General features: G+C 47.8%; 1 protein-coding gene across 1 annotated transcript in view; it reads right to left on the minus strand.

Annotated features, from left to right (window-relative positions):
• The window catches only part of LOC140480760 (disintegrin and metalloproteinase domain-containing protein 12-like), a 246,847-nt gene extending 224,232 nt beyond the window's left edge, over positions 1 to 22,615 (minus strand). The window contains exons 1-3 of the mRNA XM_072576104.1: positions 22,489 to 22,615; positions 16,771 to 16,948; positions 637 to 729 (exon numbers count right to left, since the gene is read on the minus strand). Coding sequence (XP_072432205.1) covers positions 637 to 729; positions 16,771 to 16,948; positions 22,489 to 22,556 — 339 coding nt within the window. The 5' untranslated portion in view covers positions 22,557 to 22,615. The remainder of the gene's footprint in view (positions 1 to 636; positions 730 to 16,770; positions 16,949 to 22,488) is intronic.
• Positions 22,616 to 25,436: the final 2,821 nt, after the last annotated feature.

Consider the following 25,436-nt stretch of genomic DNA (forward strand, 5'->3'; position numbering starts at 1 on the left):
AAGAATAGGGCCAAGTTGATTTGTTGCAGACAGACAATGATCCCATTCAATGATGAAAGAGGTTCGAGGGCAGTTCCAATCTTCCTTCTGTTCTGTTACAGGATGTGTACAAGAATTGTTCTGTCACTAAGTATTTAACAGACGAACTGATGACATGCCTGTTTGAGGTTTTTCAGTGAATTGACCCATTGCCAATCCAGTACAAGTGAGAATTCTGTCTTACCCAAACCAATGCAATACCCTAAAACCCTCAGTTTGAATCACCAAGTGGTCTCCTTTTCTGTTAAATCAGAACTCACACAACATCAGGTTATAGTCCATCAGATCTATTTGAAATCACAAGCTTTCGGAACGCTGCTCCTTCATCAGGTGAACCTGTCGGACTATAACCTGGTGTCGTCTGACTTCTGACTGGATCCAGCCCAGCTCCACATCCCTTTGGACTGTAGACATGTCTGTGTCCTTTCTGTCCTCTCCCTCCTCCAAGTTACAACATTCTCTCTCGCTGTCCCATCCCATCTGCCTGAGTAATTGTTTAGTTTGATTGCAAAGTGAATGAGGAATGATGAAGGTAATGATACCACCACCCAGAGTATTCCTCTGTATAGCACAGGGAGTGACTAATTTGATCTTTACCTTACAGTCTTCACAGCACAGCTCAGTGGATGAGCATTCGGCCCCACGTTTGAATTTACATGTTGCAGGATCACAGCAGGGGTCTCCACATTCCTGAGGACAAACAAACAAACTTGAAAATGCTGATTACTGATGGACAAGCTGGTGTGAAGAGGAAGAGGGAACTGATCCCAACCTTAGGGAGCAATCTCCAGAATTACTTTGTTTGAAAGCAGACTGTGCTGTATCCACCTTGGGACTATTTGAAGTGGGCCGCTTTGTTCAGGAGTGTGTTGGTGTGAAAGCACAGCAGGTCAAACATGAAGGGGAGGAGCATCAATGTTTCAGGCAAAAGCTGTTCATTAGGACTTTGTGGAATGCTTTAGTAAAGTCCGTGTAGACAACATCCACTGCCTTAGACATCAATCATCTTCAGCACTTCCTCAAAAGAAACTCAATCAATTCAGATTTATGAGACAAGACCTTCCCCACATAAAGACATGCTGACTATCCCTAATCAGTCCATTCTTTTCCAAAATGTGAGTGAATCCTGTGTCCAAGAATCCTCTCCAATAATCTCACGAACACAGATAGAGGATTCACCGGTCTATAATTTCCTACATAACAGGGTAATCCCGACTGTCTCTCTTGAACAAAGGAACAACATTGGCCATTCTTCAATCTTCTGGGACCTCACCTTATGGTCTGATTAATAAGTTTGATGATGACCTAATAGTTGACGAGGTTGTGGAGACTGAGGAAGATTGTCAAAGTATAAAGACCAGTTGGAAAGTTGGGTGGAGAAATGGCAGATGGAGGAGATATAGGTATCTCCTCAGATATAGGCCAAGGCTGAACGGGCTGGGGCATTTTCCCTGGAGTGTCAGAGGCTGAGGGGTGACCGTATAGAGGTTTATAAAATCATAGGGCCATAGAGTCATGGACATATATAGCTCAGAATCAAACCCTTCAGTCCACTCGTCTATGCCAACTAGATATCCTAACCTAACCTAGTCCTATTTACGAGCACGTATCCACATCCCTCAAAACCTTTCTTATTCGTATACCCATCCGGATGCCTTTTAAATGTTGCAATTGTACCAGCCTCCACCACTTCCTCTGGCAGCTCATTCCATACACGTACCACCCTCTGTGTGAAAAAGGTTGCCCCTTAGGTCTCTTTTATATCTTTCCCCTCTCACCCTAAAGCTATGCCCGTCCCAGGACCTTACCATTAAGTGTATAAGTCCTGCTAAGATTTGCTTTCCCAAAGCACAGCACCTCGCATTTATCTGAATTAAACTCCATCCGCCACTTCTCAGCCCATTGGCCCATCTGGTCCAGATCCTGTTGTAATCTGAGGTAACCCTCTTCGCTGTCCACTACACCTCCAATTTTGGTGTCATCTGCAAACTTACTAACTGTACCTGTTATGCTCGCATCCAAATCATTTATGTAAATGACAAAAAGTAGAGGGCCCAGCACCGATCCTTGTGGCACTCTACTGGTCACAGGCCTCCAGTCTGAAAAACAACCCTCCACCACCACCCTCTGTCTTCTACCTTTGAGCCAGTTCTGTATCCAAATGGCTAGTTCTCCCTGTATTCCATGAGATCTAACCTTGTTAATCAGTCTCCCATGGGGCACCTTGTCGAAAGCCTTACTGAAGTCCATATAGATCACATCTACTGCTCTGCCCTCATCAATCTTCTTTGTTACTTCTTCAAAAAACTCAATCAAGTTTGTGAGACATGATTTCCCACCCACAAAGCCATGTTGACTATCCCAAATCAGTCCTTGCCTTTCCAAATACATGTACATCCTGTCCCTCAGGATTCCCTCCAACAACTTGCCCACCACCGAGGTCAGGCTCACTGGTCTATAGTTCCCTGGCTTGTCTTTACCACCCTTCTTAAACAGTGGCACCACATTTGCCAACCTCCAGCCGACTGGCACCTCACCTGTGACTATCAATGATACAAATATCTCAGCAAGAGGCCCAGCAATCACTTCTCTAGCTTCCCACAGAGTTCTCGGGTACACCTGATCAGGTCCTGAGGATTTATCCACCTTTAACCATTTCAAGACATCCAGCACTTCCTCCTCTGTAATCTGGACATTTTACAAGATGTCACCATCTATTTCCCTACAGTCTATATCTTCCATATCCTTTTCCACCGTAAATACTGATGCAAAATATTCATTTAATATCTCCCCCATTTTCTGTGGTTCCACACAAAGGCCGCCTTGCTGATCTTTGAGGGGAGAAAGTGAGGACTGCAGATGCTGGAGATCAGAGCTGAAAGTGTGTTGCTGGAAAAGCGCAGCAGGTCAGGCAGCATCCAAGGAGCAGGAGAATCAACATTTTGGGCATCAGCCCTTCTTCAGGAATGGAAGGGCTGATGCCCGAAACGTTCGATTCTCCTGCTCCTTGGATGCTGCCTGACCTGCTGCGCTTTTCCAGCAACACACTTTCAGCTCTGATCTTTGAGGGGCCCTATTCTCTCCCTCGTTACCCTTTTGTCCTTAATGTATTGGATTCTCCTTAACCCTATTTACCAACACTATCTCATGTCCCCTTTTTGCCCTCCTGATTTAAGTAGACAGGGGAACCTGACTTACCTGAATAACGAGTATCCGAAGAGAATCCCAACCTCCCAATAGAAACATCATGTCAAGAAGCTGTTTCAACTCTGATTGTGTCTTTTATTTACAGAAACAATGATTAAAAACGAACCTGGCTCACTGAAATGCTGCCGAGAACACTCCTGGACAGACCAGCCACCGTCTCCAAATGACTGACCTCCCTCCCCCTCTCTCTGTCTCCCCACACGTTCCTTGGAGTTCTACACAGGGGTGTACCCTAAACACCCCTTCCCCAGATAGTCTCTCTAACATTGTCCTGTCCAAGACAGAGGTGCAACCCATCAAAACGTTGTGTGTATGTGTGTGTGTCTGTGCATATGTGTGTCTGTCTGTGTGTGTCTGTCTGTGTATATGTGTGTGCGTCTGTGTATATGTGCGTGTCTGTGTATGTGTGTCTGTGGATATGTGAGTGTGTCTGTGTATATGTGAGTGCGTATGTCTGTGTGTGTGTGTGTGTGTGTGTCTATGTAAATCTGGGTGTCTGTGTATATGTGAGTGTGTGTGTGTGTGTTTGTGTATATGTGTGTGTGTCTGTGTATGTGTGTGTATGTATGTGTGTGTGCCTGTGTGTGTCTGTGTATTTGTGTGTGTGTGTGTCTGTGTATATGTGTGTCTGTGTATATGTGTGTGTCTGTGTATATGTGTGTCTGTGTATATGTGTGTGTCTGTGTGTATGTGAATATATGTTTGTCGGTGAGTGTCTCTGTGTGTATGTGAGTGTCTGTGTGTGTGTCTGTGTATATATCTGTGTATATGTGTGTGTCCGTGTGTATGTGTGTGTGTGTCTGTGTATGTGTGTGTGTCTGTGTGCGTCTTTGTATTTGTGTGTGTGTGTCTGTGTATCTGTGTGTGTGTGTATATGTGTGTGCCTGTGTGTGCCTGTGTGTGTCTGTGTGAGTGTCTGTGTATTTGTGTGTGTCTGTGTATTTGTGTGTGTGTCTGTGTATGTGTGTGTGTGTCTATGTATATGTGAGTGTTTGTGCGTCTGTGTATATGGGTGTGTGTGGGTCTGTGTATGTGTGTGTCTGTGCATTTGAGTGAGTGTATGTGTGTGTGTATCTGTGTATATGTGTGTATGTGTCTGTGTATATATGTGTGTGTATGTGTGTCTGCGTATGCGTGTGTCTGTGTGTGTGTCTGTGTATATGTGTGTGTCTATGTGTGTCTGTGTATATGTGTGTGTGTCTGTGTATTTGTGTCTGTGGGTCTGTGTATATGTGTGTGTCTGTATCTGCTTGTGTGTCTGTGTATATGTGTGTCTGTGTGTCTGTGTATGTCTGTGTGTCTGTGTATGTGTGTGTGTCTGTGTATATGTGTGTGAGTCAGAGAATATGTGTGTGTCTGTGTATATGTGTGTGTGTGTCTGTGTATATGTGTGTGTCTATGAATATGTGTTTGTCTGTGAGTGTCTCTGTGTGTATATGTGAGTGGCTAGTTGGTGTTCGTGTATACGGATCGTTAACGGTCTTCCTGTTTGTCCGATGTAGTGTTTTGTGCAATCCTTGCATGGGATTTTATACACTACGTTGGTTTTGCTCATGTTGGGTATCGGGTCCTTCGTTCTGGTGAGTTGTTGTCTGAGCGTGGCTGTTGGTTTGTGTGCTGTTATGAGTCCTAGTGGTCGCAGTAGTCTGGCTGTCAGTTCAGAAATGTTCCTGATGTATGGTAGTGTGGCTAGTCCTTTGGGTTGCGGCATGTCCTCGTTCCGTTGTCTCTCCCTTAGGCATCTGTTGATGAAATTGCGAGGGTATCCGTTTTTGGCGAATACTTTGTATAGGTGTTCCTCTTCCTCTTTTTGCAGTTCTGGTGCGAGAACGACACGACCAGCTATCCTTAGTAGCCACACACACAGACGACAAGCAACATGAGTTCGACTGGGACAACACTACTATTATAGGACAAGCCAAACAGAGAACAGCCAGGGAATTCCTAGAGGCATGGCACTCATCCACAGATTCAATCAACAAACACATCGACCTGGACCCAATATACCGGCCACTGCAGCGGACAGCTGGAACTGACAACCGGAAGCAGCAGATTCAAACCACTACAAATGCCGGAGGAAAGATCACAGAAGCGCTTCACAGGAGGCTCCCAAGCACTGAGGATGTCACCTAGACAGGGGACAATAGACAATAGACAATAGACAATAGATGCAGGAGTAGGCCATTCTGCCCTTCGAGCCTGCACCGCCATTCAATATGATCATGGCTGATCATTCCTAATTAGTATCCTGTTCCAGCCTTATCTCCATACCCCTTGACTCCACTATCTTTAAGAGCTCTATCCAATTCTTTCTTAAAAGAATCCAGAGACTGGGCCTCCACTGCCCTCTGGGGCAGAGCATTCCACACAGCCACCACTCTCTGTGTGAAGTAGTTTCTCCTCATCTCTGTCCTAAATGGTCTACCCCGTATTTTTAAGTTGTGTCCTCTGGTTCGGCACTCCCCCATCAACGGAAATATGTTCCCTCCTGCCAGAGTGTCCAGTCCTTTCATAAGCCTATACGTTTCAATCAGATCCCCTCTCAGTCTTCTAAACTCAAGGGTATACAAGCCCAGTCGCTTCAGTCTTTCCGTGTAAGGCAATCCTGCCATTCCAGGAATTGACCTCGTGAACCTACGCTGCACGAAACGTCTGTGACACAAATTCCCAGCTCGGCGAACAGAACCACAACAACGAGCACCCGAGCTACAAATCTTCTCACAAACTTTGAATATACTTTCTCTGGACTCTGGACAATGCTTTACTTGCTCTGGATTAGTGGTGCTGGAAGAGCACAGCAGTTCAGGGCAGCATCCAAGGAGCAGGAAAATCGACGTTTCGGGCGAAAGCTCTTCATCAGGAATAAAGGCAGTGAGCCTGAAGGGTGGAGAGATAAGCTAGAAGAGGGTGGGGGTGGGGAGAAAGTAGCATAGAGTACAATGGGTGAGTGGGGGAGGGGATGAAGGTGATAGGTCAAGGAGGAGAGGGTGGAGTGGATAGGTGGAAAAGGAGATAGGCAGGTAGGACAAGTCCGGACAAGTCATGAAGTCAGTGCTGAGCTGGAAGTTTGGAACTAGGATGAGGTGGGGTAAGGGGAAATGAGGAAGCTGTTGAAGTCCACATTGATGCCCTGGGGTTGAAGTGTTCCGAGGTGGAAGATGAGGCGTTCTTCCTCCAGGCGTCTGGTGGTGAGGGAGCGGCGGTGAAGGAGGCCCAGGACCTCCATGTCCTCGGCAGAGTGGGAGGGGGAGTTGAAATGTTGGGCCACGGGGCGGTTTGGTTGATTGGTGCGGTTGTCCCAGAGATGTTCCCTAAAGCGCTCTGCTAGGAGGCGCCCAGTCTCCCCAATGTAGAGGAGACCACATCGGGAGCAACGGATACAATAAATGATATTGGTGGATGTCCAGGTAAAACTTTGATGGATGCGGAAGGCTCCTTTGGGGCTTTGGATGGAGGTGAGGGAGGAGGAGTGGGCACAGGTTTTACAGTTCCTGCAGTGGCAGGGGAAAGTGCCAGGATTGGAGGGTGGGTTATAGGGGGGCGTGGACCTGACCAGGTAGTCACGGAGGGAACGATCTTTGCGGAAGGCGGAAAGGGGTGGGGAGGGAAATATATCCCTGGTGGTGGGGTCTTTTTGGAGGTGGCGGAAATGTCGGCGGATGATTTGGTTGATGCAAAGGTTTGTAGGGTGGAAGGTGAGCACCAGGGGCGTTCTGTCCTTGTTACGGTTGGAGGGGTGGGGTCTGAGGGTGGAGGTGCGGGATGTGGACGAGATGCGTTGGAGGGCATCTTTAACCACGTGGGAAGGGAAATTGCGGTCTCTAAAGAAGGAGGCCATCTGGTGTGTTCTGTGGTGGAACTGGTCCTCCTGGGAGCAGATACGGCGGAGGCGGAGAAATTGGGAATACGGGATGGCATTTTTGCAGGAGGTAGGGTGGGAAGAATGCATTACTTATGCTGAAAAATGTGTTGCTAGAAAAGCGCAGCAAGTCAGGCAGCATCCAAGGAGGAGGATCGACATTTCAGGCATAAGCCCTTCTTCAGGCTTATGCACAAAACATCGATTCTCCTGCTCGACTCTTATCTCCAGCATCTGCAGACCTCACTCTCTCCTAAATGTTGTAATTGTACCAGCCTCCACCACATCCTCTGGCAGCTCATTCCATACACATACCACCCTCTGTGTGAACACGTTGTCCTGTAGGTCCCTTTTATATCTTTCCCCTCTCACCCTAAACCTATACTCTCTAGTTCTGGACTCCCCCACCCCAGGGAAAAGACTTTGCCTATTTACCTGATCCATGCCCCTCATGGTTCTGAGAATTAATAAGAGTATTTTGGATGTAAGGGACATGAATTTGTCTTTGTAAAAGGTTTTATAAGTATGTGAAAAGACAAAGGAGCAGTTAGATTTCATGTTCCCTGCATTGTCACTCCTGTACTCTACTTTCCACCTTGTGATCAATCTTTTTCTCCTGGCTTTGCTGAATTATAAATTGCTCCCAATGCTCTAGGAATGTTATCTGTCTCCTGCTGTGGGGGAGGTGGTGCCAGGAGTGAGCAGGGCTTTGCAAACATCCTATATTTGTGTTTATGGACCCTAAATTCAGAAGATGAACTTTATTCATGTAATTTTTAAAAATTCCTTTTGTAGTCTGGAGACCAGGTGGTGGCACAGACTGGCGTGGAAACAATGTGATTCTGTGCTTCTTAATCCTTTATTTTCTATTTATTCTGATGATTATGTATTTTTTCAATTTATTCCTCATAATCTGTACCCAGGTACCTTTGTACTGAAGATGGCATCAGTAATGATGACTTAAACATTTCAGTGTACTCATGTGAGTACATGTGACAATAAAACTAATTCTCATTTGAAATCAATGGAATACTATAAGTAAGTTGTATTTAAGGCATGGTTGAGCTGCTTTTCCACTTTTATTTTCCCACCAGTCAGGAATGAGCAGTTGTTGTAATTCAAGTATATTTTGGAGATTGCCATTTTCAATGCTGCAAAGACAAGGTGCAGTAGATACAGGGGTCCCCTCCTGACTTGGAAATATATTGCCATTACCTCAGTGTCACTGGAGCAAAATCCTGGATTCCCTCAAGAAGGCAGCTCACCCCCACCTTCTCAAGGTAAAAAGAATGACTGCAGATGCTGGAAACCAGATTCGGGATTAGTGGTGCTGGAAGAGCACAGCTGTTCAGGCAGCATCCGAGGAGCAGCAAAAGTGCCTGAAACATCAATTTCGAAGCTCCTTGGATGCTGCCTGAAGTGCTGTGCTCTTCCAGCACCACTAATCCCAAACCCACCTTCTCAAGGCCCAGCCAGCGACCCCCACACCCCACAAATGAACAAAAAGAGAATTGATGAAATGTAACAGTAGGTCTGGAGAAGCTGGCTTTGTTTAAAAGAGACACCAAGTGAGGAGATCTTTCCAATGGGACAAGGGCAGGTCGGAATGAGGTCATTAATCAAACTGACGTTGGGGAACATGGAGCTGTTTGTGATGTTGGGGAACATGGAGCTGTTTGTGATGTTGGGGAACATGGAGCTGTTTGTGGTGTTGGGGAACATGGAGCTGTTTGTGATATTGGGGAACATGGAGCTGTTTGTGATGTTGGGGAACATGGAGCTGTTTGTGGTGTTGGGGAACATGGAGCTGTTTGTGATATTGGGGAACATGGAGCTGTTTGTGATGTTGGGGAACATGGAGCTGTTTGTGATGTTGGGGAACATGGAGCTGTTTGTGATATTGGGGAACATGGAGCTGTTTGTGGTGTTGGGGAACATGGAGCTGTTTGTGGTGTTGGGGAACATGGAGCTGTTTGTGATATTGGGGAACATGGAGCTGTTTGTGATGTTGGGGAACATGGAGCTGTTTGTGATGTTGGGGAACATGGAGCTGTTTGTGATGTTGGGGAACATGGAGCTGTTTGTGACGTTGGGGAACATGGAGCTGTTTGTGGTGTTGGGGAACATGGAGCTGTTTGTGGTGTTGGGGAACATGGAGTTGTTTGTGATATTGGGGAACATGGAGCTGTTTATGATGTTGGGGAACATGGAGCTGTTTGTGATATTGGGGAACATGGAGCTGTTTGTGATGTTGGGGAACATGGAGCTGTTTGTGATGTTGGGGAACATGGAGCTGTTTGTGACGTTGGGGAACATGGAGCTGTTTGTGGTGTTGGGGAACATGGAGCTGTTTGTGATATTGGGGAACATGGAGCTGTTTATGATGTTGGGGAACATGGAGCTGTTTGTGATATTGGGGAACATGGAGCTGTTTGTGATATTGGGGAACATGGAGCTGTTTGTGATATTGGGGAACATGGAGCTGTTTGTGATATTGGGGAACATGGAGCTGTTTGTGATGTTGGGGAACATGGAGTTGTTTGTGATATTGGGGAACATGGAGCTGTTTGTGATATTGGGGAACATGGAGCTGTTTGTGATGTTGGGGAACATGGAGCTGTTTGTGGTGTTGGGGAACATGGAGTTGTTTGTGATATTGGGGAACATGGAGCTGTTTGTGATGTTGGGGAACATGGAGTTGTTTGTGATATTGGGGAACATGGAGCTGTTTGTGATGTTGGGGAACATGGAGCTGTTTGTGATGTTGGGGAACATGGAGCTGTTTATGATGTTGGGGAACATGGAGTTGTTTGTGATATTGGGGAACATGGAGCTGTTTGTGATGTTGGGGAACATGGAGCTGTTTGTGATGTTGGGGAACATGGAGCTGTTTGTGATGTTGGGGAACATGGAGCTGTTTGTGATGTTGGGGAACATGGAGCTGTTTGTGACGTTGGGGAACATGGAGCTGTTTATGATGTTGGGGAACATGGAGCTGTTTGTGATATTGGGGAACATGGAGCTGTTTATGATGTTGGGGAACATGGAGTTGTTTGTGATGTTGGGGAACATGGAGTTGTTTGTGATGTTGGGGAACATGGAGCTGTTTGTGATGTTGGGGAACATGGAGCTGTTTGTGATATTGGGGAACATGGAGCTGTTTGTGATGTTGGGGAACATGGAGCTGTTTGCGATGTTGGGGAACATGGAGCTGTTTGTGATGTTGGGGAACATGGAGATGTTTGTGACGTTGGGGAACATGGAGCTGTTTGTGGTGTTGGGGAATATGGAGCTGTTTGTGATATTGGGGAACATGGAGCTGTTTATGATGTTGGGGAACATGGAGCTGTTTGTGATATTGGGGAACATGGAGCTGTTTGTGATATTGGGGAACATGGAGCTGTTTGTGATGTTGGGGAACATGGAGTTGTTTGTGATATTGGGGAACATGGAGCTGTTTGTGATATTGGGGAACATGGAGCTGTTTGTGATGTTGGGGAACATGGAGCTGTTTGTGGTGTTGGGGAACATGGAGTTGTTTGTGATATTGGGGAACATGGAGCTGTTTGTGATGTTGGGGAACATGGAGTTGTTTGTGATATTGGGGAACATGGAGCTGTTTGTGATGTTGGGGAACATGGAGCTGTTTGTGATGTTGGGGAACATGGAGCTGTTTGTGATGTTGGGGAACATGGAGCTGTTTATGATGTTGGGGAACATGGAGCTGTTTATGATGTTGGGGAACATGGAGTTGTTTGTGATATTGGGGAACATGGAGCTGTTTGTGATGTTGGGGAACATGGAGCTGTTTGTGATGTTGGGGAACATGGAGCTGTTTGTGATGTTGGGGAACATGGAGCTGTTTGTGATGTTGGGGAACATGGAGCTGTTTGTGACGTTGGGGAACATGGAGCTGTTTATGATGTTGGGGAACATGGAGCTGTTTGTGATATTGGGGAACATGGAGCTGTTTGTGATGTTGGGGAACATGGAGTTGTTTGTGATATTGGGGAACATGGAGCTGTTTGTGACGTTGGGGAACATGGAGCTGTTTGTGATGTTGGGGAACATGGAGCTGTTTGTGATGTTGGGGAACATGGAGCTGTTTGTGATGTTGGGGAACATGGAGCTGTTTGTGATGTTGGGGAACATGGAGCTGTTTGTGATGTTGGGGAACATGGAGCTGTTTATGATGTTGGGGAACATGGAGCTGTTTATGATGTTGGGGAATTTGGAGCTGTTTGTGATGTTGGGGAATTTGGAGCTGTTTGTGACGTTGGGGAACATGGAGCTGTTTGTGGTGTTGGGGAACATGGAGCTGTTTGTGATGTTGGGGAACATGGAGCTGTTTGTGATATTGGGGAACATGGAGCTGTTTGTGATATTGGGGAACATGGAGCTGTTTGTGATGTTGGGGAACATGGAGCTGTTTGTGGTGTTGGGGAACATGGAGCTGTTTGTGACGTTGGGGAACATGGAGCTGTTTGTGATGTTGGGGAACATGGAGCTGTTTGTGATGTTGGGGAACATGGAGCTGTTTGTGACGTTGGGGAACATGGAGCTGTTTGTGATATTGGGGAACATGGAGCTGTTTGTGATGTTGGGGAACATGGAGCTGTTTATGATGTTGGGGAACATGGAGCTGTTTGTGGTGTTGGGGAACATGGAGCTGTTTGTGACGTTGGGGAACATGGAGCTGTTTGTGATGTTGGGGAACATGGAGCTGTTTGTGATATTGGGGAACATGGAGCTGTTTATGATGTTGGGGAACATGGAGCTGTTTATGATGTTGGGGAACATGGAGCTGTTTGTGGCGTTGGGGAACATGGAGCTGTTTGTGATATTGGGGAACATGGAGCTGTTTATGATGTTGGGGAACATGGAGCTGTTTGTGGTGTTGGGGAACATGGAGCTGTTTGTGATATTGGGGAACATGGAGCTGTTTATGATGTTGGGGAACATGGAGCTGTTTGTGATATTGGGGAACATGGAGCTGTTTATGATGTTGGGGAACATGGAGTTGTTTGTGATATTGGGGAACATGGAGCTGTTTGTGATGTTGGGGAACATGGAGTTGTTTGTGATGTTGGGGAACATGGAGCTGTTTGTGATGTTGGGGAACATGGAGCTGTTTGTGATATTGGGGAACATGGAGCTGTTTATGATGTTGGGGAACATGGAGCTGTTTATGATGTTGGGGAACATGGAGCTGTTTGTGGTGTTGGGGAACATGGAGCTGTTTGTGATATTGGGGAACATGGAGCTGTTTATGATGTTGGGGAACATGGAGCTGTTTGTGATATTGGGGAACATGGAGCTGTTTATGATGTTGGGGAACATGGAGCTGTTTGTGATGTTGGGGAACATGGAGCTGTTTGTGATATTGGGGAACATGGAGCTGTTTGTGACGTTGGGGAACATGGAGCTGTTTATGATGTTGGGGAACATGGAGCTGTTTGTGATGTTGGGGAACATGGAGCTGTTTGTGATGTTGGGGAACATGGAGCTGTTTGTGATATTGGGGAACATGGAGCTGTTTATGATGTTGGGGAACATGGAGCTGTTTGTGATATTGGGGAACATGGAGCTGTTTATGATGTTGGGGAACATGGAGCTGTTTGTGATATTGGGGAACATGGAGCTGTTTATGATGTTGGGGAACATGGAGCTGTTTGTGATATTGGGGAACATGGAGCTGTTTATGATGTTGGGGAACATGGAGCTGTTTGTGACGTTGGGGAACATGGAGCTGTTTGTGACGTTGGGGAACATGGAGCTGTTTGTGGTGTTGGGGAACATGGAGCTGTTTGTGACGTTGGGGAACATGGAGCTGTTTGTGACGCTGGGGAACATGGAGCTGTTTGTGACGTTGGGGAACATGGAGCTGTTTATGATGTTGGGGAACATGGAGCTGTTTGTGATGTTGGGGAACATGGAGCTGTTTGTGATGTTGGGGAACATGGAGCTGTTTGTGATGTTGGGGAACATGGAGCTGTTTGTGAAGTTGGGGAACATGGAGCTGTTTGTGATGTTGGGGAACATGGAGCTGTTTGTGATGTTGGGGAACATGGAGCTGTTTGTGGCGTTGGGGAACATGGAGCTGTTTGTGGCGTTGGGGAACATGGAGCTGTTTGTGGTGTTGGGGAACATGGAACTGTTTATGACGTTGGGGAACATGGAGTTGTTTGTGATGTTGGGGAACATGGAGCTGTTTGTGACGTTGGGGAACATGGAGCTGTTTGTGATGTTGGGGAACATGGAGATGTTTGTGACGTTGGGGAACATGGAGCTGTTTGTGATGTTGGGGAACATGGAGCTGTTTGTGATGTTGGGGAACATGGAGCTGGTTTGTGATGTTGGGGAATTTGGAGCTGTTTGTGATGTTGGGGAACATGGAGCTGTTTGTGATGTTGGGGAATTTGGAGCTGTTTGTGATGTTGGGGAACATGGAGCTGTTTGTGATGTTGGGGAACATGGAGCTGTTTGTGACGTTGGGGAACATGGAGCTGTTTGTGATGTTGGGGAACATGGAGCTGTTTATGATGTTGGGGAACATGGAGCTGTTTGTGACGTTGGGGAACATGGAGCTGTTTGTGATGTTGGGGAACATGGAGCTGTTTGTGACGTTGGGGAACATGGAGCTGTTTGTGATGTTGGGGAACATGGAGCTGTTTGTGATGTTGGGGAACATGGAGCTGTTTGTGATGTTGGGGAACATGGAGCTGTTTGTGACGTTGGGGAACATGGAGCTGTTTGTGGTGTTGGGGAACATGGAGCTGTTTGTGACGTTGGGGAACATGGAGCTGTTTGTGACGTTGGGGAACATGGAGCTGTTTATGATGTTGGGGAACATGGAGCTGTTTGTGACGTTGGGGAACATGGAGCTGTTTATGATGTTGGGGAACATGGAGCTGTTTGTGATGTTGGGGAACATGGAGCTGTTTGTGATGTTGGGGAACATGGAGCTGTTTGTGATGTTGGGGAACATGGAGCTGTTTGTGGCGTTGGGGAACATGGAGCTGTTTGTGGCGTTGGGGAACATGGAGCTGTTTGTGGTGTTGGGGAACATGGAACTGTTTATGACGTTGGGGAACATGGAGTTGTTTGTGATGTTGGGGAACATGGAGCTGTTTGTGACGTTGGGGAACATGGAGCTGTTTGTGATGTTGGGGAACATGGAGATGTTTGTGATGTTGGGGAACATGGAGCTGTTTGTGATGTTGGGGAACATGGAGTTGTTTGTGATGTTGGGGAACATGGAGCTGTTTGTGATATTGGGGAACATGGAGCTGTTTGTGATGTTGGGGAATTTGGAGCTGTTTGTGATGTTGGGGAACATGGAGCTGTTTGTGATGTTGGGGAATTTGGAGCTGTTTGTGATGTTGGGGAACATGGAGCTGTTTGTGATGTTGGGGAACATGAAGCAGTTTGTGACGTTGGGGAACATGGAGCTGTTTGTGATGTTGGGGAACATGGAGCTGTTTGTGACGATGGGGAACATGGAGCTGTTTGTGACGATGGGGAACATGGAGCTGTTTGTGCTGTTTGTTGCCAGTGATCAGATGGATCTGTTGCTGGAGACTGGATCGCTGAAGGTTTAAACACACAGCTTCTTTGTACACAAAGATTATAAAACCGTCTTATTCCATGGTAAATGTAGCTAGCGTGGGGAACAGGAGATTGTCTGATCAGGACACCCTCATCACTGGCCTTTCCAATCTGGATTTGAAATTCAGTTCTGAGCCAAATCTGACACAAGTATTTTATTCATTCCCAAATGCAGATCCATGTGCCAAGTGATATCCTCCTTGATTACTCAGTTGAAGATGCTCAAACTCCCAGCTGGTGTCTCGGAGGGAACCTCCTGGGAATTCCCAGCATTGTGTAGATCTGCCCAATAGGAAGGAGGAGTTTGCACTGAGAGCCCACAAGGTGGTTGTCATGTTCCTCTGGCTTGACCACAGTCTGGTTTGCAAACACACCCACATCGACAGCAAACAAACGTCTCCCATAAATGATCCCAGCCCACAGCCAGCACGAGGAACTCATTCCTATCATGCACTTGTAAAGAACAAAGAACATAGACATTTGGCCCTCGATGTTGAGCTGACCTGTGGAACCAACCTGAAGCTGATCTACCCCACACTATCCCATTTTCATCCATCTGCCTGTCCAATGACAACTTAAATGTACTTAAACTTGGTGAATCTACTACCATTGTAGGCAGTGCATTCCATACCCTTCCTACTCTCTGAGTAAAGAAACTCCCTCTGACATCTGTCCTATATCTATCACCCCTCAGTTTAAAGCTATGCCCCTCGTGCTCACTGTCACCATACTTGGAAAAAGTCTCTCCCTGTCCACTCTATCTAGCCCTCTGATTATCTTATATGACTCGATTAAGTCACCTCTCAACCTTCTTCTCTCTAACGAAAACAGCCTCAAGTCCCTCAGCCTTTCCTCGTAAGACCTTCCCTCCAAACCAGACAACATCCGAGTAAATCTCCTCTGCACCCTTTCCAAAGCTTCCACATCCTTCTTATAATGCGGTGACCAGAACTGTACACAATACCCCAAGTGCGGCTGTACCAGAGTTTTATACAGCTGCAACATAAGCCCATGGTTCCAGAACTCACTCCCTCTATTAATAAAAGCTAAAACACTGTATGCCTTCTTAACAACCCTGTCAACCTGGGTGGCAACTTTCAAGGATCTGTGCACATGAACACTGAGATCTCTCTGATCATCTACACTACCAAGAATCTTACCATTAGCCCAGTACTCTGCATTCCTGTTGCTCCTTCTAAAGTGAATCACCTCACACATTTCTGCATTAAATTTGCCATTTCTCAGCCCAGCTTTGCCCCTTATCTATGTCCCTCTGTAACCTATAACATCCCTTAGCACTATCCACAACTCCACCGACCTTAGTGTCATCTGCGAATTTACTAACCCATCCTTCTACGTCCTCATGCAGATTGTTTATAAAAATGACGAACAGCAGTGGACTCAACACCGACCCTTGCGGTACCCCACTGGTAACTGGACTCCAGGATGAACATTTCCCATCAACCACCACCCTCTGTCTTCTTTCAGCAAGCCAATTACTGATCCAAACTGCTATATCTCCCACGATCCCATTCCTCCGCATTTTGTACAATAGCCTACTGTGGGGAACCTTATTGAACACCTTACTGAAATTCATATACACCACATCAACCAGTTTACCCTCATCTACCTGTTTGGTCACCTTCTCAAAGAACTCAATAAGTTTTGTGAGGCACAACCTACACTTCACAAAGCCGTGCTGACTATCCCTAATCAATTTATTCCTCACTAGATGATTATAAATCCTATATCTTATAACCTTTTCCAACACTTGACCCACAACTGAAGTAAGGCTCACTGGTCGATAATTACCAGGGTTGTCTCTACTCCCCTTCTTGAACAAGGGAACCACATTTGACTATCCTCCAGCCTTCTGGCACTACTCCTGTAGACAATGACAACATAAAGATCAAAACTAAAGGCTCAGCAATCTCCTCCCTGGCTTCCCAGAGAATCCTGGGATCAATCTCATCTGGCCCAGGGGACTTATCTATTTTCACACTTACCAGAATTGCTAACACCTCCTCCTTGTGAACCTCAATCCCGTCTAGTCTTACCTCAGGTTTTCCACAGTCACACTGCTCGCCTCTCTCTGTGAACATGTTTCCACACTGAGGATCCCCAGGCAGGTTTTTAAAGTCCGGCCGAGACATCAGACATACTCCACGGTCACGGAGCAGCATGTTCTCAAAATCCCTTTTGCTGCAGCTACTGTAGCTTATTGGCCACGGTGCACTGGAAAACAAAAACATCAGAAAAAGGAATTTACGGTCAGCCAATTCACTGCTTCAGTGTGCTCCAACACACAGTAAGACCATGGATGACCTTTCTCTGTAACTCCCCCATCTCATGGTGTCCCATATTCTCTCATTCCCTGAGCATCTACCAATCTATTACTGTTTCCTTTGAAGATACGCAAAAGGGGAATATTCACAGGAACGAGCAGATGGAGAATCCAAAACATACACAACCTGAAGACATTGATCCTCACCTCTGCCTTAAATGGCTGAGCTCATATTTCAAACCCCCTCATTTGCTGCAAGGCTCCAAGAAGCGATGTTTTATCCCAAAGCTTTGTTCTCTATAACAGCTCAAAGCAGTTTCAAGCAGCTCGTGTGAACACTGTCCCAATGTAACATCCACCAAACACAATATATAACAACCCTGTGCCTTTCCTTTCCAACTTCCCCTTCACCAAACAAGCCCAAAGGGTCTCCCTTTCCTGACCGTATGTAGCTAACAGCTTCCTGAGACCCAGGAAAGACCTTAACGAGGAGAGGTGAGGAGGCTGAAGAGTCTCCATATTCCCTGGTGCCTTGTGAAACCTCATGTATCCTCAACATTCAACTGAATCCAGAAAGAAGTTAGTCTTTTGTTTGTTTATAACCCTGTGAGCTTGCAGCCATTTGAGGGTGATTCCCCCCCACCCACCCTGGTTCCTCAGGGGCTGTTCCAGTGAAGATATTACCATGATAGCATTGTCTCCCTTTCATTCCACTGTGGATTTGGTGTGTCAACCTTGGAATTAAGACTGGGAAAGATGTGTTCCCAAAGGGGAGTCATTTTGAGTGAAACAAGTCCCAGTGAGTCACTGGAGTAACGAGTAACTGAATTCAGCGGTAACCCTGATCTGTGGGATGGTCTATGCAAGATCCATCTGGTGAATAAGAAACAGGAAGAGGAGGAAGCCATTCAGCTCCTTGAGTCTGCTCTGTCATTCAAGGGGATTGTGGCTGATCTGACATTCCTCACACCTGCCTTCCTGCTCTTTCTCCAGAACCCTTGATTCCCCGATTGATCAAGAACGTATTTATCGCAGCCTCAAATTCACACAAAGACTCTGCCCCCACAGTTCTCTGCCCTGAAGAGTTTCAAAGACATACAACCCTCTGAGAGTAACAATTCCTCATCTCAGTATTAAATCACTGCCCTTTATTCTGAGTCCTAGACTCTCTCCCATGAGGGAAAACATCCTCTCAGTATTTACTCTGTCACACCCCTTCAGAAACCTGGGTAAAACACAACAGGCCAGGCAGCGTCCGAGGAGCAGGAGAGTCAATGTTTCGAGCATGAGCTCTTCATCAGGTGATGTTGAAGAGCTTGTGTTCGAAACGTTAATTGTCCTGCTCCTCAGATGAACAGCTGCATTGCCTGATTTGACCTCAGGGTGTCCTGGTATTGACCTGGGATTAAGACATTGTGACTGACGAGATGACAAGATTTTCTATTTGCTGAAGGAATACATTTGTTCCTAAAAAAACATTTATTCGCAGGTTTATGAAAGAAATCTGTTGAAAGCCTTTCTTTTGTCCTGGATAGAGTCATCGAGTCCATAAGACTTAGGAGTGGAAGTAAGGCCATTCGGCCCATCAGGTCCACTCCGTTATTCAATCATGGCTGATGGGAATTTCAACACCATTCACCCACACTCTCCCCGAATCCCTTAATTCCTTGTGAGATTAAGAATTTATCACTCTCTGCCTTGAAGACATTTAACGTCCCGGCCTCCACTGTGCTCCATGGCAACGAATTCCACAGGCCCACCACTCTCTGGCTGAAGAAATGTCTCCTCATTTCCAATCTAAATTGACCCCCTCTCATTCTAAGGCTGTGCACACGGGTCCGAGCATTCCCGTCTGACGGAAACAAATTCCTATTGTCCACCCTTTCTAAGCCATTCATTATCTTGTACGTTTCTATTAGATCTCCCCTTAACCTTCTAAACTCTAATGAATACAATCCCAGGATCCTCAGCCATTCATCATATCTTCGGCCTACCATTCCAGGGATCATCCGTGTGAATCTCCGCTGGACATGCTCCAGTGCCAGTATATCCTTCCTGAGGTGTGGAGTCCAAAACTGGACACATAGGACACACCAGATGGCCTCCTTCTTTAGAGACCGCAATTTCCCTTCCCACGTGGTTAAAGATGCCCTCCAACACATCTCGTCCACATCCCGCACCTCCGCCCTCAGACCCCACCCCTCCAACTGTAACAAGGACAGAACGCCCCTGGTGCTCACCTTCCACCCTACCAACCTTCGCATAAACCAAATCATCCACCGACATTTCCGCCACCTCCAAAAAGACCCCACCACCAGGGATATATTTCCCTCCCCACCCCTTTCCGCCTTCCGCAAAGACCGTTCCCTCCGTGACTACCTGGTCAGGTCCACACCCCCCTACGACCCACCCTCCCATTCTGGCACTTTCCCCTGCCACCGCAGGAACTGTAAAACCTGTGTCCACACCTCCTCCCTCACCTCTATCCAAGGCCCTAAAGGAGCCTTCCACATCCATCAAAGTTTCACCTGCACATCCACCAATATCATTTATTGTATCCGTTGCTCCCGATGTGGTCTCCTCTACATTGGGGAGACTGGGCGCCTCCTAGCAGAGCGCTTTAGGGAACATCTCCGAGACACCCGCACCAATCAACCAAACCGCCCCGTGGCCCAACATTTCAACTCCCCCTCCCACTCTGCTGAGGACATGGAGGTCCTGGGCCTCCTTCACCGCCGCTCCCTCACCACCAGACGCCTGGAGGAAGAACGCCTCATCTTCCGCCTCGGAACACTTCAACCCCAGGGCATCAATGTGGACTTCAACAGCTTCCTCATTTCCCCTTCCCCCACCTCATCCTAGTTTCAAACTTCCAGCTCACTTACTGTCTCCTTGACTTGTCCGACCTGCCTATCTCCTTTTCCACCTATCCACTCCACCCTCTCCTCCTTGACCTATCACCTTCATCCCCTCCCCCACTCACCCATTGTACTCTATGTCCATCTCTCCCCACCCCCACCCTCCTCTAGCTTATCTCTCCACGCTTCAGGCTCACTGCCTTTATTCCTGATGAAGGGCTTTTGCCCGAAACGTTGATTTCGCTGCTCGTTGGATGCTGCCTGAACTGCTGTGCTCTTCCAGCACCACTAATCCAGAATTTGATTTTCAGCATCTGCAGTCATTGTTTTTACCTAACCAGAGCTTTATAAAGTCTCAGTAGCACATCACTGCTTTTACATTCCAACCCTCTTGAGATAAATGACATTGCATTTGTTTCTTAACCACAGACTCAACCTGCAAGTGAACCTTTCGAGAATCCTGGACAAGCACTCCCAGATCCCTTTGTACTTTGGCTTTACGAATTTTCTCACCGTTTATAAAACACTCCCATGCCTGTGTTCTTTTTTCCAAAGGGCAAGACCTCGCATTTGCTCACATTGCATTTTATCAGCCATTTCCTGGAACATTCTCCTAAACTGTTTAAATCTTTCAGCAGCCTCCCCACCTCCTCAGAACTACTGGCCTGCCCGCCTAACATCATATCATCACCGAACTTCACCGGAATGCCCCCAGTACCTTCATGAACAGCTGTGACCCCAACACTGAATCCTGCGGGTCACCACTTGTCACCAACTGCCATTCCGACAAAGAACCTTTTATCCCAACCCTCTGCCTTCTGTCAGACAGCCAATCCTCAATCCATGTCAGTAGCTCACCTCAAACACCATGGGCCCTCACCTTGCTCAGCAGCCTCCTGTGACACACCTTATCAAAGGGCCTTTTGGAAGTCTAGGTAGATAACATCCACAGGGGTTCCCTGGTCTAACCTACTCTTCAAAGAACTCTAATGGGTTTATTAGTCACGACCTTTCCTTACTAAATCCATGCTGACTTGTTCTAATTCACGTCATAGAGGTGTACAGCATGGAAACAGACCTTTCAGTCCAACTTGTCCATGCCGACCAGACATCCCAACCTAATCTAGTCCCATTTGCCAGCATTTGGTCCATATCTCTCTAAATCCTTCTTATTTATACATCCGTGCCTTTTCAATGCTGTAATTGTACCAGTCTCCACCACTTCCTCTAGCAGCTCATTCTATGTCCACACCACCCTCTGTGTGAAAACATTGCCCTTTAGGTCCCTTTTAAATCTTTCCCCTCTCACCTTAAACCTACACCCTTTAGTTCTAGACTGTCCCACCCCAGGGAAAAGACCTATTTATCCTATCCATGCCCCTCATGATTTTAAAAACCTTTACAAGGTCACCCCTCAGCCTACACTCCACGGAAAATAGCTCCACCTTATTCAATCTGTCTCTACAGTTCAAACCCTTTCAACTTTCACAATATCTTTCTGATAGCAGAGAGACCAAAATTGGACGCAATATTCCAACAGTGGCCTAACCAATGTCCCGTACAGCCGCAACATGACCTCCCAACTCCTGTACTCAATACTCTGACCAATAAAGGAAAGCATACCAAACGCCTTCTTCACTATCCTATCTACCTGTGACTCCACTTTCAAGGAGCTATGAACCTGCACTCCAAGGTCTCTTTGTTCAGCAACACTGCCGAGGACCTCACCATTAAGTGTATAAGTCCTGCTAAGATTTGCTTTCCCAAAATGCAGCACCTCGCATTTATCTGAATTAAACTCCATCTCCCGCTGCCATTGGCCCATCTTATCAAGATCCTGTTGTAATCTGAGGTAACCTCTTCGCTGTCCACTACACCTCCAATTTTGGTGTCATCTGCAAACTTACTAACTATACTTCCTATATTCACATCCAAATCATTTATATAAATGACGAAAAGCAGTGGGCCCAGCACAGATCCTTCAGATTTGAATTCAGGGAAAAGTGTGGACTGTCGCTCATACACAGCACTATTCACAGAATGGTCACAGGCCTCTGGCCTGTAAAACAACCCTCCAACACCACCCTCTGTCTTCGACCTTCAAACCAGTTCTGTAACAAAATGGTTACTTCTCCCTCTGTTCCATGTGATCTAACCTTGTTAACCAGTCTACTATGAAGAACCTTGTTGAATGCCTCACTGAAGTCCATATGGATCACATCCACTGCTCTGCCTCATCAATTCACTTGGTTACTTTTAAAAAACTCAGTCAAGTCAGTGAGAGGACACTTTTCCATGCACAGAGCCATGTTGACTATCCCTAATCAGTCCTTGCCAACTTTCGTCAATAGTGTCAGTATAATGACATGTCTGAAGGAACATGAACACAAACAGAACAACTCAGGAAACAGTGGGAGCATGATGCTCAGTGGGTTCCAGTCACCAGAGATGCAACAGCTATTGGTTAGTCTGAAAGTAAATCATCTATTCCCTGTTCTCAGTATGAAACAGTTCACAGAGTGAATGCTTCAACAATTAACACAAATACATGTGATAGGCAGCTCATTGTAGTTGTTCGATGTCCTGAATGAGAACCAGAGAAACAAGGCTCACTGTTGAGAAATATACATCACCTTTTTCTCTCGATCATGAGACAGGAGGCTTGTGGACATGCACAACCTCGACCATCATCGTGCAGCATTCCGATATTGTGTCCTATCGAATGGGCCACGGTGGCAACGACATGCAATATATCATCATGGTGGGCCTGGAATGGAGTGGGAGTAAGGTCAGAGAGCACACTGCAATCTCATTCTCAAACTGCAACAAGGACAACATCGATTCATCAAATCAGACAGCACCGAAACAGCCCCTTTGCTTCAGTCAATCCAAACCAGCCAATCTCAATTAGACCTGTTGACCTTTGTTGGCCCATATCACACCAAAACTGATTGGTTCATGAACTTATACAAACGTCCTTTTAAATATTGTAAAGGTACCTGCATCCAGCACTTCCTTAAACATTTATACCACACACAAACCACTCTGGGTATAAACACGGTGCCCCCATGTCCTTTTTAAATGGTTCTCAGCTCAATTTAAATAAATACACCAACATTTGAATCACTCCGACTTCCTGAAAACACTTTTGCTATTCACCTCAGGAACAGCCCATGTGATGGAAGAAACCTCTGCAAATGGACCCCTTAGATTCCGGAAAAACAGGGAAAAAAGGTCCAGACTTTCTAGACTCGCGTTTGAACTCACACATTCCAGAGAGTGAAACCAATTCAGAAAGTCCTTCATACAGCAGAGGGAGCAGAACAGGACGGAGGGGGAGCAGAACAGGACACTGGGGGAGCAGAACAGGACACTGGGGGAGCAGAACAGGACACTGGGGGAGCGGAACAGGACACTGGGGGAGCAGATCAGGACACTGGGGGAACAGAACAGGACACTGGGGGAGCGGAACAGGACACGGGGGGAGCGGAACAGGACACTGGGGGAGCAGATCAGCAGACAGGGGGAGCAGAACAGGACGGAGGGGGAGCAGAACAGGACGGAGGGGGAGCAGAACAGGACACTGGGGGAGCAGAACAGGACACTGGGGGAGCAGAACAGGACGGAGGGGGAGCAGAACAGGACGGAGGGGGAGCAGAACAGGACACTGGGGGAGCAGAACAGGACGGAGGGGGAGCAGAACAGGACACTGGGGGAGCGGAACAGGACACTGGGGGAGCGGAACAGGACACTGGGGGAGCAGATCAGGACACTGGGGGAACAGAACAGGACACTGGGGGAGCAGAACAGGACACTCGGGGAGCAGAACAGGACACTGGGGGAGTGGAACAGGACACTGGGGGAGCAGAACAGGACACTGGGGGAACAGAACAGGACACTGGGGGAGCAGAACAGGACGCAGGGGGAGCAGAACAGGACACTGGGGGAGTAGAACAGGACACTGGGGGAGCAGAACAGGACACAGGGGGAGCAGAACTAGAGACTGGGGGAGACGAACAGGACGCTCGGGGAACAGAACAGGACACTGGGGGAGCAGAACAGGACGCAGGGGGAGCAGAACAGGACACTGGGGGAACAGAACAGGACACTGGGGGAGCAGAACAGGACACTGGGGGAGCAGAACAGGACACTGGGGGAACAGAACAAGAGACAGGGGGAGCAGAACAGGACACTGGGGGAGCAGAACAGGACACTGGGGGAGCAGAACAGGACACTGAGGGAGCAGAACAGGACACTGGGGGAAAAGAACAGGACACTGGGGGAACAGAACAGGACGCTGGGGGAACAGGACAGGACGCTGGGGGAACAGAACATGACGCAGGGGGAGCATAACAGGACACTGGGGGAGCATAACAGGACACTGGGGGAGCAGAACAGGACGCAGGGGGAGCAGAACAGGACGCAGGGGGAGCAGAACAGGACACTGGGGGAACAGAACAGGACTCAGGGGGAGCAGAACAGGACACTGGGGGAACAGAACAGGACACTGGGGGAGCAGAACAGGACACTGGGGGAGCAGAACAGGACACTGGGGGAGCAGAACAGGACACAGGGGGAGCAGAACAGGACACAGGGGGAGCAGAACAGGACACTGGGGGAACAGAACAGGACACTGGGGGAGCAGAACAGGACACTGGGGGAGCAGAACAGGACACTGAGGGAGCAGAACAGGACACTGGGGGAGCAGAACAGGACATTGGGGGAGCAGAACAGGACACTGGGGGAGCAGAACAGGACACTGGGGGAGCAGAACAGGACACAGGGGGAGCAGAACAGGACACAGGGGGAGCAGAACAGGACACTGGGGGAGCTGAACTAGAGACAGGCGGAGCAGAACAGGACACTGGGGGAACAGAACAGGACACTGGGGGAACAGAACAGGACACTGAGGGAGCAGGACAGGACACTGGGGGAGCAGAACAGGACACTGGGGGAACAGAACAGGACACTGGGGGAGCAGAACAGGACATTGGGGGAGCAGAACAGGACACTGGGGGAGCAGAACAGGACACTGGGGGAGCAGAACAGGACACAGGGGGAGCAGAACAGGACACAGGGGGAGCAGAACAGGACACTGGGGGAGCAGAACAGGACACAGGGGGAGCAGAACAGGACACTGGGGGAACAGAACAGGACACTGGGGGAACAGAACAGGACACTGGGGGAACAGAACAGGACACTGGGGGAACAGAACATGACGCAGGGGGAGCAGAACAGGATACTGGGGGAACAGAACAGAACACTGGGGGAGCAGAACTGGACACTGGGGGAACAGAACTGGACACTGGGGGAACAGAACAGGACACTGGGGGAGCAGAACAGGATACTGGGGGAGCAGAACAGGACACTGGGGCAGCAGAACAGGACACCGGGGGAACAGAACAGGACTCACGGGGAGCAGAACAGGACACTGGGGGAACAGAACAGGACACTGGGGGAGCAGAACAGGACACTGGGGGAGCAGAACAGGACACTGGGGGAGCAGAACTAGAGACTGGGGGAGCAGAACAGGACACTGGGGGAACAGAACAGGACACTGGGGGAAGAGAACAGGACACTG

This window comes from Chiloscyllium punctatum, chromosome 1 (assembly GCF_047496795.1).
Source record: "Chiloscyllium punctatum isolate Juve2018m chromosome 1, sChiPun1.3, whole genome shotgun sequence".
In the NCBI taxonomy this organism is placed as follows: domain Eukaryota; kingdom Metazoa; phylum Chordata; class Chondrichthyes; order Orectolobiformes; family Hemiscylliidae; genus Chiloscyllium; species Chiloscyllium punctatum.